The sequence below is a fragment of the Lissotriton vulgaris genome, chromosome 4_1, assembly GCF_964263255.1.
Source record: "Lissotriton vulgaris chromosome 4_1, aLisVul1.2, whole genome shotgun sequence".
Classification (NCBI taxonomy): domain Eukaryota; kingdom Metazoa; phylum Chordata; class Amphibia; order Caudata; family Salamandridae; genus Lissotriton; species Lissotriton vulgaris.
In genome coordinates, this window is record NC_141691.1 from 1753038843 (window position 1) to 1753056995 (window position 18153).

The 18153-nt window shown below is 45.4% G+C and overlaps 1 protein-coding gene across 1 annotated transcript in view; it reads right to left on the bottom strand.

Moving 5' to 3' along the window:
* Window positions 1-18153, bottom strand: part of RNF19A (ring finger protein 19A, RBR E3 ubiquitin protein ligase) — a 461423-nt gene that overhangs the window by 118976 nt on the left and 324294 nt on the right. The window contains exon 8 of the mRNA XM_086966057.1: window positions 10906-11067. Coding sequence (XP_086822183.1) covers window positions 10906-11067 — 162 coding nt within the window. The remainder of the gene's footprint in view (window positions 1-10905; window positions 11068-18153) is intronic.

Below are 18153 nucleotides of genomic sequence, written 5' to 3' on the forward strand. Positions count from 1 at the left end.
TTTTATGGCAACTCTATCTGCTGCACAAAAGGGGAATGCTCCACTATCCTGGCGGAAATCGATTATCACTGTGTTTAAAAAAAAAAAAAAAGACAAACCGGCTTTACTCCCGTCCTCCTATAGAACTATATCTCTAATTAACTCCGACAGCAAAATGTATTCGAAAATTCTGGCGGCACGTATATCGAGGGTTATAGCAACCCTAGTCTCACGGTATCAACACGGGTTCATCCCAGGACAAGATACAGTGGATCATGTGCGACGATTAATAGCACTTATAGTTTGGGCACAAGCAACTAATTCTATAATGGGGATAACCCTGTTGGATGCTGAGAAGGCATTCGACAGGGTCTCCTGGCCCTATATGTGGGAGGTCCTAAGATTGAAGGGTTTTGGTGCTTTGATGCTGCAGGCATTGAAGTCACTGTATCTGTCGCCAGTAGCTTGCATTCGGATAGCGGGTCGAGAGTTGGACTCATACTCAATCAATCACAGTAAATGTAAATGTAAATGTGCTGGACTTGTAAAGCGCACAGCTGCCCGTAAGCGTCCCGGCGCTTGCTTAGGGAACCCGTCCTGGTATTCCCCTGTGAGAAACCACGGCAGGGTGTCCACAAGGTGAAAGCCAGGCATCCCGCCGCGAGGGGCCGTAGTGGAGATTAAGCAAGCTATTGCCCAGAGTCGCAGAGTGTGACCCCGTGAGTTGAGTAGGCACCAGAGCGAGAATTGTCGAGTCTGTGGAATTGTGAGCCCGAGACCCGCCGAGGCGGGGAATCGAACCCTGGTCCACGGTCGATCTCAGCTTCTGGGTCTGCCGCCTCTAACCACTGAGCCACGCTTCTCCTGCACAGTGCCCGTGCTCACGGTTGTTATTTAGTTTATATATTGATTTTTTCTTGGAAAAGCTAAATCAGTCTATTGATATCAAAACCTATCCATGTGCAACATATTGATTATAGAGCTCTAGCTTATGCGTATGATATTGTCATTGTTACCACTGACATTGGTACCGCATTACCGGCAATTGAGGCCTTGGCCTCTAACTTCGGGCTCTTTTCGGGATATAAGCTAAATATTTCCAAAACCCAAATTTTATTAATAGGGGGAGAATCTCCGATGAACATTACTACTGTTTCTGAAGTCACTTATTTAGGGATCAAAATCTCCTTGCCAATTAGCAAGATACCAGAGCGAAATAGGGAACCAGTGCTTACTAAGCTGAACTCTACGCTTGAGAGACTTGATCATTTGCACTTATCTCTGTATGGAAGGTCAAATATTTTAAAAATGCTTGTCCTGCCCAAACTTCTTAATATGTTCAGAACAATCCCCCTTAAATTTCCGGTTCCTTGCTTTAAATAATTAGAGCCGATCAGTTCCAGATTTTTATGGGGTTATAGGCGTCAGAGAAGGGCCTACAAAAAGATGGTACTGCGAAAAATCGCGGGGGCTGGGGTATCCCATATTTTATGTTATATTATTGGGCAGCGGCTTTGCAGTTTATGAGCACACTGATAGTAGGGGAAGGGGTTAAGATCTTGCAGTGTCATAGTCCAGTAATTTATGAGGTTGGTCTGGGGGAGGAGGCCAATGGTTGCCTTGTTAAAATCCTAGAGCCTAGTTACTTCAAGAAAACTAAATTCAACACGGTTACACCTGCCTCTCATGCTTAACCCGAGATAACGCTCTAACCATGCCTCCCCTTACAAAGGCGATATTGTTGGAAATTAAGGGCATGCCCAGCGTGTACTGCAACTGAAATCTGCCACTGTGAGGGGGTCGTGTTCCCAACGCAGTGACCTCACGGCACACAACGCTCATCTTGACCAACACGTGCTGTGTCACTCCTGTCTCCGCCAGATCTACAAAGGCTTGCCACAACCTGCCATATGCCACATATCAGCTCATTCATCAAGAGGTGCAGACAGGAGCTTTTTCCTACATTCCTGCCTATGCCAATGGCCTGATGGATCCTGCACTCACTGAGCCATCTTAGTGATGCCCGAAACCGGTCCGCCAAGGGGATTGCCAGACTTTTTCACAACCGTGTCTGGGATGTTGCATTGCTAGATGGTGGTCTGTAAAGAAGGAGGAAGCTGCTGTAGGGTTGTATCAGGTCATGAAGGCCTCGTAACCTTGTATAAAAATGTTGTCAGTTTGGTGAGATTTATTGCTATCTTGAATACAACAGCTACTCCGCCTCCTCTTTTTCCTATGCGATTAAGCGAGACAGTTTGATAGCCTGGCAGCTTCATGAACACTATAGCCATGTCCTCTCCCAACCATAATTTAGTCATGAAGAGTAAGTCAGGTCGTGTGTTAGTGAGTAGGTCATAGATCTGGTGCTTGTTTTTAAAGAGTGATTGAGCATTTATTAGTAGACAGTTGCGAGAATGTGTTTTGGTGGTGTGAGTTTATTTGCTAGAAGAGTGAGTAGTACTCTTTGAACTTGTAACTTGTGTATTATTAGCGCTGGTATGAACAGCATGAAGATAGCGATTATGTTGTTTTCCTCTATTGTAATCCTCGTCCAGCAGGTTTAGAAGGCATTATGTTGGATCTGTGCATGTAGGTGGTGGAGATTGTGGGTGAGAGTACGTTGGTGAGCTGTGTTGCTTTTGTAGAGTATTTTTGTTGTGTAATAGACATGGCGATGCAAAGTTGTGAAGTGGCATGTTGTTTAGTTTGTTTGAGTCTGTTTAGGGTGGAAAGTGTATGGCTTAGGGATGGTTGTAGAGCATGTGGGCCATGTTTTAAGGCTCTTAACTGAACAATGGATGAGAGGCGGGCAAATGGGTGTTGTTGTATTGAGGTGTTTGTGGTTGGTGAAGTTAGAGGATTAGGGAGTAAAGATGGTTTAGGACTGGTCCTATTTGTGTAGTCATGAGGATGGGAGTGGGCTTTTGTTTCTATTTTGTGACGGGATATTGTATGAAGTTGTGTGTGTGGGATTTTGATGTGCTGGTGCGTGTTTGATAATTAGTTTATGTGAAGTAGTGATATGCGATATTGATGTGAATTGCTGTGAATGATTTGAATGTAAAGTACTGTTGGCGAGTGGAAGTTGATTGAATACGGTGGTGGGGATGTGCGTTGGAGGAGAGCATATGTGATGTGTGAAAGGGGATGGACAGGAGTTATGAGTCTGTTAGAATTGGTAGCAGGGAGAGATAATGTGTGTGAAGTGAAGTGTAAGAATTGTACACTTGTGTGTTTATGGTAGGAAGAGAAGGAGGGTGTTGGTGGTTGATATGTGAGTATTGAGCAATGGGTTAGTAGTGATGGAAAGAGGTCTGTTAGGGGAAAATAGAGGGTAGAGCTGGTGTTTTGTATGAATAGGAAGGGAGTGTTTGTAGGGATTAAGGTTCGGTGTAAATTGGGTTTCTGTTGTGTTGCGGATGTGTGGATTTGACATGGGTATTGGACATAGCAGTGGTTTGTTTGAGAGTGAAGGTGCCATTGTATGGCAGGTGGGTTAGAAGGCTGTATATGTGCTTTGTGGGGTTCTGTAGTGGTGTTCGACACACTGAAGTGTGGATAGGGTTTGTTTTTTGTAAATGAGTACAGTATATTTGCTGAGAGTGTGTTAATATGTTTGTGGCGGTGGAGGTGGATGGATTAAGGTGGTGGTTATTAAATGGTAAAAAGGACAGTATTTATGGCCCGACCAGGCAACTGCCCTTGTCCTCTCCGCCCTTAGATGAGATGCCCTGAGCACTTAGGTTGAATAGCCGTAGGTCAGGTGACCTTTGGCCAATGAGAACCATAACTGTAACCCTAACCAATCAGAACGTTTGCCCTAAGCCATAAGACCAATGAGAAACCTGGCCCCTTCAACCAATCACAGCTCTAGCAACTAATCAAAAGGCAAACCCTTAACCCTAGGTACCATAGAAACCCTGGCCCTAGGAGCCAATCAGAACCCTTGCCCTATTGGCCAATCAGAACTCTAATCCTAAACCCTAAGTCTAATAGAAGCCCTAGGAGCCAATCAGGACCCTAGCCCTATCAGCCAATCAGAGGTTTAGCCCCAAGTCTAAAAGGAGCCCTAGGAACCAATCAGAGCACAGATGCAACAAGCAGTAAGAAGTTATATATGGGACATGTGACCTTTAGCACAGGCGGGTGTGCTCCTGAAGTCAGAATCTCCTTGGATACAGAGGCTCAATCCACACTTTGCAGTTCATGTTCGCCTCTACAAGTAAGGCCCAAGTCTCAAGCCACTAAAAATACTGCTTAACACGCACTTAAACAAGTCACTTTTTTTTAGCCCAAAATGAGTGCTACCTACACTTCCCAACACACAATTTTAACCACAAAGCAGATTAAGCAGTCTCTTAAACACACTCTGGTTAGTCTTTTACCTTTTAAATCTTATGTTAAAAAAGGGGGGCTGCCTTCTAGAGGTCTTAACACACTACAGAGGAAAACCAGGAGAGAAATGTAAACTGTCAAGGTCAACAGAAAACAGCAGTTTTGAAAGGACAAATTGTACAGAAACCAAGATAAATCAATTTAATGAATTATAAGGTAGAGTAGCTTTACATTTTCAAAATGCAAAGCACAAAGTCTGTATTCTTACAACTTTGTCTTTGTCAATGGGCTGTTTAGGGCTCAGAGAAACTGAGGCTACAAAATGGAGGTGTCGGTCTTGGGGTTCCCTCTTCAAACTTAAGGGCCTGTGCAAATGGGAGGGGAGGGCTCAGGCCTGCTTGTAAGCTTAATGACCATATCAGTAAATAACAGGCTGGCATGCTTTAGTTATGTATTGTAGTTTTTACTTCAGTCATCACACTTTTGCCAGGTGTCAACAAGTATGAAAAAAACACATGATATCACTACTGCTCAACATTTTATTGTATTTGGTACAAATGTCTCTGAAGATCCTCATTTTCCCCCTCATACATTTTCTTTTTTTTTTCTCAAAAACCTTTATTGCACCTTTGAATTTACACAATGGTAGGCCTACAACCCCTTGGGCTGGCCGCTATCTCATTCTTCATTTCATCATGCAGTAAATTTGAGCTGGGATTTGAAGCTATATTATTACAATTCTTCTAACTTTTCAAGGTACCGGTGCTGGGTATTTCACTTTTTGCCAATCAATACAGGTTTTTGGGTTTTCTGTTTTTTCAAAAACAACAACAACAAACAAAGCAAACTCAAAGATACACATTACGGTCATTCAGTGTCGATTCTCGGTTTTTCATCTAAGTGGGGAAGCGTCCCCTCATTGTCCCTTCCAACCAGCTCTCCCCATCCTACCCCGAATCATGAAATCACGAGTGTTCAGGAGTTCCAGGACGTCACTTCCTTGGTATCTCCCCTTCTCTAACTCTCAAGTCTATTCTGTAAAGCTCGGTTGCCTCCGTTTCCCGTGGCCCCCCTCCTCTTGATTCCTGTGTGGTCTAGTTGTTCCTCAACCCCTTCCTCGTCTGATAATTCCTGATCTTCTTCCGACAAGGGGTCACATATCTCCCCTCTATACTCATTCCATTTGGTCCAGATTTTCTTCCATTTTCCCGGACAGGCTCTGTTAGAGTACCCCGCTCTCTCCGTCACCATAATCTTATCCATGTTGAGGCACCATTGTGTCTTTGTGGGCACATCCGCCGCTCCCCATCTCTGTGCGATATCACGTTTGGCCACTATCATGCCCACCGTGACCCAGGTTTGACCATGTCTGGACACGTCTGTTGCCTCCCACACATTAAGGAGGCACCTTCATGGGTCGGGAAGCAACCAGATCTCCAGTGTCTGAGATATTGTCCGCATTATTTGTTTCCAAAATTCTTGGATGTGGGGGCACTCCCATATTGTGTGAAAAAAGGTGCCCTCCTCCCCGCACCCGCGAAGACAGTAAGGGTGTTGTGCTCTGTTGATACGGTGCAACATCGTTCTAGTGTAGTATACCCTATGTAGAACTTTCAGTTGTACAAGTCGCAGCCGTGCAGATATGCCCATATGGTGCAAGCCTCGTTATTCTCCCCTTCCAACCCAATGCTGCTGTCTCCGTATGCCACAGTGTCGCGGTAAGTTTGGTAGGTCCTTCCAATTTGTGCAGTTTGCTCCTATCATATAATGGGGACAGTAGAGTATTCGTGCCCAATTGCGCCCTATCTGCCTGAAATGCTGGCTCGCCCTGTGGAGCATGTATCCATTGGTTGATGGGTTTCAATTGTGCCGCCCAATAATACAATTTCAAATTAGGTAAAGCGATTCCACCATCATACCAACCTCTATGTAGTTTGGTTTGCGCTATACGCGGCAGGAGATTACCCCACAATAGATTTGATACCAGTGCTGCTACCTTCTGAAAGAATCTGGGAGCCACTGAATACGGGGTATTTTCAAGTACATACAGGAAACGGGGTAAGGACATCATTTTGTAAAGGGCGGCTCTTCCCAATAATGTTAAAGGCAGCCCTGCCCAAAACTTCACATCCTGTTTAAGCCGGTTCATGGGAGGCCCTAGATTTTTATTCATGAATTCTGCTGGGTCCCTCGTGACATGAATACCTAAGCATTTGAAGGAGGACCCCGCTGTTTGCAGTGGGCATTCTGGACTCAGCACTGGATTCGGACCCTTCAGGACGTACATCTCCGATTTGCCCCAGTTTAATGTATACCCCGATATTTTACCATGACTATCACATATATGAAAAAGTGCCGGCACCCCTTGTTCTGGGTCCGTCAAGTAAACGAGCATGTCATCCGCATAGAGTTAGAGCCGGTCCTTCCATCCCCCTGCCCAGTGTATTCCCTTTAGTAGTGGCGTGGTTCTTATTAAGGTGGCCAGTGGTTCCAGTGAGAGTGCGAATAGCAACGGTGAGAGCGGGCAACCCTGACGTGAGCCCCTCCCCAGATGGAAAGTTCGCGAGATGTGGCCATTGGCCACCACCTGAGCTACCGGGTCAGCGTACAATAACCTAACCCATGCAATAATCTTGGGACCAAAACCAAAACGAGACAGAACCCCGAACAAGTAGCTCCACTCTACTAGGTCGAACGCCATCTTGGCATCCAGCGCCAAGATTAGTTTGTGTTGTGAGCGATTCCGCCTGTGCCAACACCCCGTGTAGCCTACGTAGATTTAGCGCCGTGTTTCTGTGTGGCAGAAATCCGGATTGGTCCGGATGTATAAGACGGGTCAGGTGGGGCAGAAGTCTGGTCGCCAAAAGTTTGGCAAGGATTTTGGCTTCCGCATTAAGCAGTGAGATGGGGCGGTAGGAGGAGCACTCCTCCGGTGGTTTCCCCGGCTTAGGGATGGCTACTATAGTGGCTAGTCTCTGGTCCGGCGGAAGCTTCCCCTTCTCTAAACATTCCTTGTACATGGCTAGTAGGTGTTTACTTAGTGTCTCAGGCGTTGATTGATACCATTCTATAGGTATACCATTCGGTCCGAGCGCCCTGCCCGGGTTCAGTGCTGTAATTGCCAGTGGGATCTCGTCCGCAGTTATGTCCGCGTCTAACTCTGTTGCCACCTCCGCTGGGAGTACCTGTACCTCAATCCGCTCCAGCGCTTCGCTGGCCATTTCTGGTGTCACCACTCGGTCAGGGGTGTATATCCCTTCAAAGTAGGTCGCGAGCGTCTCTACTATTTGTTCAGGGCTTGTGTGTACCTCCCCCCGTTCGTCCCTCACTCGCTGGATTCCTCTTGAGCTGCCTCCCCTCTTATCCAGCCACGCTAGCATCTTACCTGCCTTGTCTCCCACTTCATAAACCCTGTTCTGTGTCTCAGATATATGTCCCTTCGCCTGTTCTTGTAAATGGTCCGTGTAGAGCTGCTGTTGTAGTGTAAGCGTATGTGCCGTGGCTGGTGTGGGGTGTCTTTCATGTGCTGCTGACAATTCCTGCAGTGTAAGTTCTAGTTTAGATAATTCCAAGGCCTTTTCCTTTTTGTGGCCCGCAATCGAGTTAATGGCTTGCCCCCTGAACACTGTCTTGTATGCCTCCCACACTACCTCTGAGGAGCGCACTGAGTCTACATTTTCAGTGAAATATTGTGTCGTCACTTTTTTAAGAGTTTTACGAACTTGGGGGATTTTAAGATACGTCGCATGTATCGGGTATATTCGTTTGCGCGACTTCTCTTGAGTCGTAAGCACCAGAGTAATGGGGGAATGGTCTGAAATACCCATAGGGTGAATTTCCACGGTATCTATGTGGTGGATGCCATTGCCGAGGGCAAGAAAGTGGTCAATTCTTGACAGGCTGCCGTGTACTGTGGAGTGGAAGGTGTATTGTTGAGCCTGGGGGTGGATATGTCTCCATATGTCAATCAACCCCATGGCCGATAGAAATCGCTGGAAGCGGGAGGGTCCCCTGGTGGTAGCCGCCGCCGGAAACCTGTCTAGTTGTGTATCAACAATGGCATTAAAGTCGCCCCCCAGAACCACATCCCTCTCAGGAAGGGCCAGCAAAAAGTCAGCTAGTTTCTGGAGCTGCACCGAGTGAAGCGCCGGGGGTATGTACACCGAAACCAAATTGAGGAGCCTTCCCTCCCACTGTCCTTGCAGGGCCGCGAAGCACCCCTGGTCGTCAGTCTTAGTCTGCATTGGAATGAACTTTGAGGCTTTTTGCAGTAGGATACCAGTTCCCCTAGACCCTGACGTAAACTCTGAAAGGACTACCATTTTGTACCCTCTCCTGTCCAGGGCCTTGGAGGCCCCCCACGTTAAATGCGTCTCGTGTAGCAGTGCTATATTCGGTTTCTGTCTTTTCAGTGCGGTCAACACTAGTCCTCGCTTTACCTTATCTCCTAGCCCTCTCACATTCCATGTCAGTAATCGTAGGGACAGGCCGCTCGAGTTCATTTCAACCCCTGTCGTGCTCATTGTTCGGCCGTCTACCATTCACGGTTTGAAAGTTGTTGGTGTAACTAACCTGTTTCGTGTCCCAAATGCCATCCCCACCCCTGTTCTGTAGATTACCTAGTGTCCCCACATAAGAGCTAGATCTGCTTTGTACATACCGAACTTCTGTTACCACTCTCAAGTGTCTTATCTTCTTCCTCAACCATCTCTGTGTATTCCGAACAATGTCAAAACAATCCTCAAGGATTTGGTCACCACTTCGACCTATTTCACCCTCTCATTCATCTTCTGGAGGTCCGCACGTATCAGGGTAACTTCAGTCGCTGTGGTCCCCACTGTTTCCTGCACCCGAGCCAGTGCCGCCAGGACGTCATCCAGAGTCGCTTTCTTTGACCCTTCTGCGTCCGCCATTTTCCCGACGGGTCTACATTGCTCCTGCGGGGGTGTTTGCTTTTCATAGGCGAATTTGTCAAGTTTGGCCTGCATGGAGGTGTTTTTGGGGCCCCTGTTCGCCATGGTACACTGCCAAAGATTAGTTTGGCCGCCAACGGGAGAGTATTATTTGTCCAAGGAATGGATCCCGCACGTGTTTTTGGCGGGGCCTGTTTGGATGTCGTGGCAGTCGCTACTGTGATTATGATGCGGGCCTTCCCGTGTGGGTTCTTGCTAACTGGATCCCCGACTGGTGATTGCGCAGGTTTGGGAAGTCTCCCGTGCACTCAGTTTGCCATCAGGGTGAGCCTCCAATCAAATCCATGTACCATGCATCGCCCACCCTTTTTTCTGTCTCTGTCCGGTGTCTCGGCAGGACTTCCCCCCTGCGCATCAGAGAACATACAAATGTATTGGGCGGTCTATCGCGAGCCTGACGCTCCTGCCCCCTGGTTGCGGCCGCCGATGCTTAACTTCCGCCCGGTCACCTTCTGCCCGCCTCCACGCTGCTTCAAAACGGACGGTAGGCCCCTCCTTGCTCTCCTCCGGTCTGCCGATCGTCTGGCCGCTGCTGCCTCAAAAGTGCCTTATTCCATGCCGCACGGGCACCAGACTCAGTCCGCCCCGATTATTTGAGAAAGTTGCCGGATTATGTTAGCGGATCAATGTAGGATGCCGCCGTGCCGCGGGAGCCTCCCTAAGCTGCGGCTGCCATCTTTGGCTGCTAGACACCCCCCCTCATACATTTTCGTTTAGCATTTTTTGTTACATAAATTGAGAGCATAGAAAAACTGAACAATGATTTGAGCATGTCATATTTATTTCTACTAAACAAATCTTTTTTTTCTTTGAAAAGAAAATTCTATATTTCTAGTGGATCGATTTTAAAGCAACAAAACGTGGCTGCCGTTTTATACAAATTGGCCCTTTTCACTATTTTACTTCAGCAATATACACATAAAGTACCACCAACTGTACAAAATAAGGGCATTGCAAGTCACTAAGGAATTCTGTGACCATATACGGCGGCATGAGGCCACAAGCAGTATATCCCAAATTTCACCAAAGATTTGCTCTGGCCTTAGGCACCAACTGCAAACACTACTAGTCCAACACAAGCAAATGTGTTAGTTACTGTTCCTACTTCTCATTACAGCATCAAAGCTGCCATCTACCAGTTACTAGTGTGCAAATCATACCTTCTTTTTTGCAACTGGCTTGGATTTAACAAAAAAATGTGTTATTGAATATTGGTTTATGCATATGCTCAAAAAGTATTTTTAGACTATGCTTTTTTGCTATGCATGAATGAAACGTTTGTTATATCTGTACACATCTATTACAAATTAAAATGCAAGTATATTATGGGAAAAAAGTACACCCACCTTTTCTATTTGTACTGTGTTGATTTTTAGCATTATAAGAAGCATTAGTAATTTCACAAACTACAACAGAAAATGGTACTCAACGTTCATCATTCAAGACCTTACGTTCCAAAGAGTAAGGTTTCAATACTATCAAATAGTAAAATCCTGCAAGACCATATTAAACATCGTAATAAAAGACTTGTGAATTCTTAAACTTCCAATGCAGAAAGAAAGTAAAATATATAGTTAAATAGTACTGAGGTAATAGTAAAGTATAAATTATCATTCACCTATTGCTGCATTTGTACCACCAACGTTTATATCATTTTCCTCATCAAATTCTATCCGAACTCCCTTTCCATTGCCTGCAGACACACCACAGCCTCCACTTCGACAGAGAGAGATGGGAACAACTCCATACACATATGCCAACATAATAGGAACACCAATACCTAAAAAATAAAGAATGTATCGAATAAACATGTTACAGTGCTATAGAAAATATTAACATTTTGCTGCTGTTCTTCTGTATAAAGGTCCACAATTATACTTTAAATAGACAACACATAAATATACCTTCAAAACAGGATAACTGCATGTGGGTATGCAACACCAGCGATTATCGGAATATCAATTTTTAAAGAGTCAAAGTAGGAAAAGTAGGTATGTTAGGGCACCTTACCAAGATTCAACATAGGAAAAGGCCCAGAAGTGTTGCTTGAGGATCCCTCTAGGGCTCCTCACCTTTAAGTGTTTGTCCGATTTACATTATTAAGAATGCTATAATTAATCAGGATAAAAATATCTTTAATCATTAAAAGTGCTGGTATAACGTTGCCAGGTTTCTTTAATGATATAGTTCTATGCTCAAACTATCAAGGAGTAATTACCACCCATTCATAATTATATGTAAAAATATATATATATAATTTTATCAATTCAGGTACATTTTAGTATTGGTGATTTGCTATCATAGGGATTGAAAGGTGGGTGGACAGAGTGTTGTGGACAGAGTGTTTGCAAGAGAAAGAGGTGACAGAGAGGACTGGATGGTTGCAATGATACAGACAGCTGTGAACAGCTAATTTATAGGATGCAAGACCAAAAACAAATATTCCAGCAGGTGTGACCCCCTTTCTTTGCGATTCCTGTAATTCTAATTCTCTTTTCTTTCCCTCCCTATATATAGCTTTTCCCTTCTTTTTCCTTTTCTTTTTCCTCCTTTTTTTCCTCTTCTGTAATATATTACAGATGTATATAAATTGTCACATACTGATTTATGATTTACTATATTGTTTTGTACCCTATGAAATTGCCTATCTTTGATCTCCAATAAAAAATTATGACACAAAAAGAAAGAAAGGTGACAGAATGGATTCCCTACAACCAAGTAACAGTAGTATTCTGGTCCTGTCCAACTGTTACCTTAAGTGCAGAACTTAGAACACACTGTTCAGTCGCTTTACTTTCAAAGAAAAAAAAAAGGCCCAACCTTTCTTTGGTGTTGGAATGCCTCACTCTGCAGCTGTTGTGTGTGAGAAGGTTTGGTGTGTTGGGAAGCTTCTCGTGAGTTATTAGAGACTGTTACAGCAGAGTGGAGTATCAGGTTTGTCTCGCCCCTGTGGGAGCTACTAAGATCATCTTGAGAAATGACAGTGAGTTTTCTCACAAGAAAAGGAACGAGTGGGAGAGGTGGGAAAGCATAGGCAAATACCTCTGACCAATTCATCCACAGTGCATTGCCCTTGGAATGTGGGTGGTAATGCCTGGAGCTCTGGCATTTCGAGTTTTCTGCTGTGGGAAATAGGTCCACGTCCACCGTCTCTATTAATGGTGGAAATACCGTTGGAGGACTTGTGCAATTGTTGTTGCGTCCTGCTGAGCAGGCCTGCTACCGAACTGTCCACCCCCAGGAGGTATTCTGCAAGGAGATGGATGTGATGGTGAAGAGCCCAATGCCAAATCTCCTGTGCCAAGCGAGACAACTGTATTGAATGGGTGATCTAATCATGCACCTCTCTGATATGGGTCTTAAGTCTAAAACCCATCGCTGTTCCATGTTAATGTAGAACATCTAGCACCCCCCACAGACACACAGAACCCGCATTGCACTCTGAGGGAATTATCCTGCTGCATGAATAACATGCCTGTTCTGTATATTTAGTTTTGCATATCTTGTTTGGTAGTTGGCGCCTTTACAATCACGTGTGTTTGACAAGTCCATTTTCATTCTGACTCAAATTTTCTTATTTTAACATTATTCGTAGCTTGGCACTGATCTGTCTAATGTTGGCCAGTCGAAGCTAGCATACCACATCATTGCAGGCAAGCTCCTTTCTTAATTGTGACACCACAGTTGGGTGTCTGTTCACAACTTCCACTTCACTCAGCTGCTTGTGGTGGCACACCGAGATTGATTGCGCAGTCACATCATATAAGAGATATGGATAAATATGGGCGCTTGGCTAATTTTGTCCAGCCTAGATATGAACGATTTATGTATTTTCCTAGTCTCTTGTTTTACAGATGCTGACAATGATGCTCAAAGCCACAGTGGCTGTGGACAAGTGCTTGTACTATTGAATTTATGTTCACCATATTCTTCTTTTTTTATTTCACACATACTTTACCTGCAGATTGATACGGTTCAGATATTAGGTCCTGAAGAATGCCATACACCCACTTGTATGGTCATTAGGATTGGCAAATACATGTCGACTCCATTGTCATGCAGAGGGTGAAGTCCTGTCCCCTTTTGGGTTTTATTGTGCTCCAAGGGGACATTTAACAAAACTTGGGTTAGGTCATCATGAGAATATTTTAATTTTCCTTTTACATTCTTTCTAATCCCACTCTGTCCACCAACACCACACAGCACATATTGGTACACACCACTTAAGTCCAGCTCTTCTTTTTTTGGAAGAGTTAGAGTCCACACCACTACCATTTGTTCTAGTGGTGTGAGGAGGAACTTGATATTGAAGCATGCCACCCAAGGATGGGTGAGGATTTTCGTCCTTTAAACAAACATTTTTGTTTACAAATCTTCCCTTCCTTTCAAAAGAGACTTGCACCATGGAAGCATGACGAATTATTCTGTTGCCTCAAGTACAACCCCTATGTTGTTGTTTGTGTTGGGAGTGACGTAGGTTGAGTTTTTAAATGCTTCCCCATCCTTTTGTGTGTAAATTAATTTAAGTTGCCATGAAAGGCATAAAGGATGTGTACGATTACCATTGTATACCTACCATTGGCAATTTAAGTGGCTTCTAGCAAGTGGTAATCAGGAACCGGGCTATCTATGCTTGTAGTACGATTTCCTTTCAAAAAGACTTACACTTAAGAAGCATGACTCATTAGGCTGTTGCTTCATTTTCAACTTAAATTCAGTTGATAGAAATGACAACTCGACTTGACATCATGAAGCAGTCAAATAGAGACACTCATCTGAAGCAGTGCGAGTTCCAACAAGAGCTCAACCTTGCTTCCTTACTTTTATCTTGGGCTGAAGAATTGGGCTCTTCACTCTGTGAATAAAACTTTTACTTTAAATGTACTCTATTAATTATTCCTGAAGTACAAACAGTCTCCAAAACTGTATTACATGATCCACATCTGCTGTAATGAGTTCTGCCACTACTAATCTGCTTTCAGAAAATGTCAATAATTCTAACTGTACACAGTTCCAACGTGGACTATTGAAACCGCGTATTCACTTTCCTCCCTACCTCATCTCTGTCACAAAAATCAGAGGTCTAAATTACATATCACATGTTGTTTGGTGAGAAACAAAATGACATCACCAGTCTGGCACTGAAATCCTACAATTCGCTCACAGTACAAATTAGAGCTCCAGAAGTTTTTGTCTAGTACATAATAAGCTCTATGGTCAATCACTGAACCACTTCACAAAACTGTTCGTCCTCTACCTGCAAACAAGAAGCCTTAGGTCTGATAACAGATGTTTTTGGACTACCTGACAACCAATGTAAGAGACCACTAAATCCGAGACTTGAAGATATTTTTCTCAAGTTCATGAAATCCTTAAAGACCCACTTTTATTCCTCAGGGGTTTCGATAATTCGATCTTCTTCAATGTAGCATCCTCAGTTTGTTCTGGAAGTTAAAGGCTAAGGGGATTGAATTGCCTATCTACCTGCTACCCTAACTGGGGTTTCCTACACCGGACACGCTCTTTACGCCCTTCACCAGACGCCGCATCAGCCCTGCTGTTTTCTTTGCCGAGACCGCCCCGCTGGTGGTAATGCGCGCGGTCCCGGAACTTAAATCCCAGCATCCCGTCCGGGCCCGGAGTAGGCTGGGCTGTGCCACCCCCCTTTTATCTGCATTGCACGTACAGCGAAGGATTCGGACTCTGACTTGGTTAGTGACATTTATTGATATTATTTAGTTCTTTTTTATCTTTTTTTGTGTCTTCATTTATACTTTTAAATGGCCACTAAACGCAAAATCACCGGGCAGAGGGTTGGGGGTGGCGTGGCGTGGCAGGCACTTTAGATGCTTTTTTAAACAGAGCAGAATCTGTTTTACAACATGAGATATTGTTAACAGAGAGAAGGCTTTCCCTGGACCCGCTCATGGGGCAAAAAAGGTCCTCTTTGGGGGCCCATCAGCAAAGTAAAATCACCGGTGGTAGTCCCCCAACCTATAACTGGTCTCAACACACATACCACTGATACAGGTTTGGCGGGGTCTGTTTTGATGGATCTGAACATTGATGTGGGTGAAGCAGAATCGCCAACCCAGAGGGACTCTAGTGACCTGGTGGTAGCTCTTTGCCCTGGAGTAACCACACAGAGGACCGCTTTGGGGCTATCGGAGGTTCCTGTGTCAAATGTACCTGTTGTTTTGACCATCCAGCAACCATCTCAGTTAAAATCTCCTAGGGAAGAAAGAGTTGAGCGAGTTACTAGATCCAAAAGATCGACTATTGATAATGACTCTACAAGAGGTGCCTCCAAACTACAGATAGATGGAATTCAAGAGGAGGGAACAGGGGAACCACATGCTAAACGTGCAAGGGGTGGAATTGCCTCGAGACACAGGGCAAGTGTAAGAACCAGATCTAATTTTCAACCCTTGGGGGCTAGTGGAAAGTCGTCCATGAGACCTGTGAATGGTGTCCTAGCCACTCAAAATGTAGATAACTCTGTGGCAGGAGAAGGAGAAAGAAGCCTAGACTAGTGGAACCATTTTGAGATCTTGATCAGGGGGCTATTAGCGCCATTTTTGAATAGATTGGGGGCCATCGAAGAAAAATTAGGTCTCCTGACACAAGGCACGCATCTGACTGTGAATCCTGAGATGGTCGGGACCAACAATAATCATGTAGAGGAGGAGGGGAGGCCTGTGGCATCCTCTATACCAAGGCCTGGGGGCCGAAGCAGGGGACAGGACCCCAAGGTGCAGGAGAGCGAAGCTTCTCATGTACGCACAGACTGTGCGCAGGGCCAGCAGTGTTTATCTGGCACTACGGGTCATCCTTTGCAATTGAGAACAAGTTCCCAGGGGATGAACGGGTTGGTGGATGGTGTGCAATTGGGTTCCCAAACTCTTCCTCCACATGAGCCCACCCTCAGAGAAACCAGGGCTGTTCAAGCACTACACAGGGAGGGACCCAGTTTGCCATCTTTTGTGGCAGCTAAGTCTGCCCTGACATCTTAGATCTCCCCCCGGCGGCCTGTCCCTTTTAGGACCATTGGGGTCTATATTGGATGTGTAAAGTTGCCAGTGGCTGACCTAATTATTACCTTCAGCATTGGAAGGTTCTCTCTTGGACAGGGTCTTAAACAAAATGTCATCCTCATCTCCCACTATGTTATATTTACCCAATGGGGATGGGCAGCCTGCTGCACCATATGGCAGGCAGTGGTGTGTAGAAGTGTGGCTCAATGATTAGAGCGGCAGACCCTGATGCAGAGGTCTAGCCCGGGACCAGGGTTCAATTCCCCGCCTCGAGGGTTCTTGGGCTCAAAATTCCACGGACCTGATAATTCTCGCCTCAATGCCTATTCCAATCATGGAGTCCCACTCTGCAACTCTGGGCAATAGCTTGCTTAATCTCCACAGCGGCCCCCACAACGCTAAGGATGCCTGGCCTCCACCTTGGGGGTGCCCAGGAGTGGACGCCTCACAGGGAAAGCCAGGATGGGTTCCACAGCGGTATTCGTACAAGCGCCTTGAGACCCTTGTGGGTGAGTAGTGCGCTAAACAAGTATCAATTTACATTAGTGTTGCAGTGTGGATTATTTTGCATGGTAGGGCCAGAGGCTGGGATCTTCTGAGGGGGTGGTCCATTATGTAGTCTTGTCACAGGTCATCTCCCCCCTCAGGCTTGAAGGGATCATCACAGGGGTTCTGTGGGGAAAAAGGGCTCCCAATATCCAAGTCAGTGCCCTGTGGGTAAGGAGAGCGGGGAAGGAAGAGTAGCGGTGGTACGGTGGAGGTGTTGTGAGAAAGGAGGGGAACGGTGTTGGGCTAGAGACCAAGTCCCTGACCCTTTTTGGGGGTGAATGGCCTCAATGGGTGGAGGTTACCTCTACAAAAACCAGCTGGTATTTCTTCAGAATCTGGATAAGTCATGCAAGTGGATATCTTGCCAATATCCGGATATATAACAAGTTTCTGATATTTATCGAGGATCTCAGACAGTTTCTCGAAGAGCGAGTAGACTCCTCAGTGGTATCTAACCATGACATCAAGGAGGCGTTTGGCCTTGGCTTTGATGTTGGTGACAGAGGAGCTTTCAGTGTCTATTGTGGCTCTCAATGCAGCTTTTCAGAGTCTTGCGGCCGAGGTTGTGTCATAGCACGATGCAGTTCAGTACCTTTCAATGGGTGCCTTTTTATGCGGCCGTTGCCCCGATCTCTACATTCCAATGCAACCCGGTCAGAGGAACTAAACTTGAAGGTTTTTGCTGTCAGCAGCACATTTTGCGGTTCAAAGCCCCAAACATGTTTAGGGTCTCCAACTTGTTGAGGCATTTTCTGGTAAGTCTTCTTGTTGTCTGAAGAGAGGTACAGATCACAAAAAGCATGTTTGGTGCTGATGGGGTATTTGTTATTGCACCTAGGTCAGAACTGGAATTGGGTATGCTCCATACCTTTGGTATTGGAACATTCTCTGAGAAATTACCAAAAGTACTCAAGGATTGTCAAGGACTAAGGCCCTAAAGCATGTGAGCTTAAGGCTAACAATCTGTGACAGTCAGGTCTGATCAGTCTGAAACGGATAGTTTAGGCAAGTCTTCCTTGGACAGGAAACAAGGGTCACTTGCTCACTTTCCCACTGGATTCAAGCTAGCCTGGCTGATGAGGGGTGTTACCCCGAAACCGGTCCCAGGATGCTTATTTACAGTCAAGAGAAGACCTGGCTTGGCAGTTTGAGTTTGACTGTTCCCATGAGGCACAGGGCCAAGACTGATTTGCATATGGCTGGGTATGAACTGGGGTGGTAAAATGAGCTAAGGAACGACCATCGATTCAACCCAGATCTCTGATTGGGGGTGAGTGTCTGAA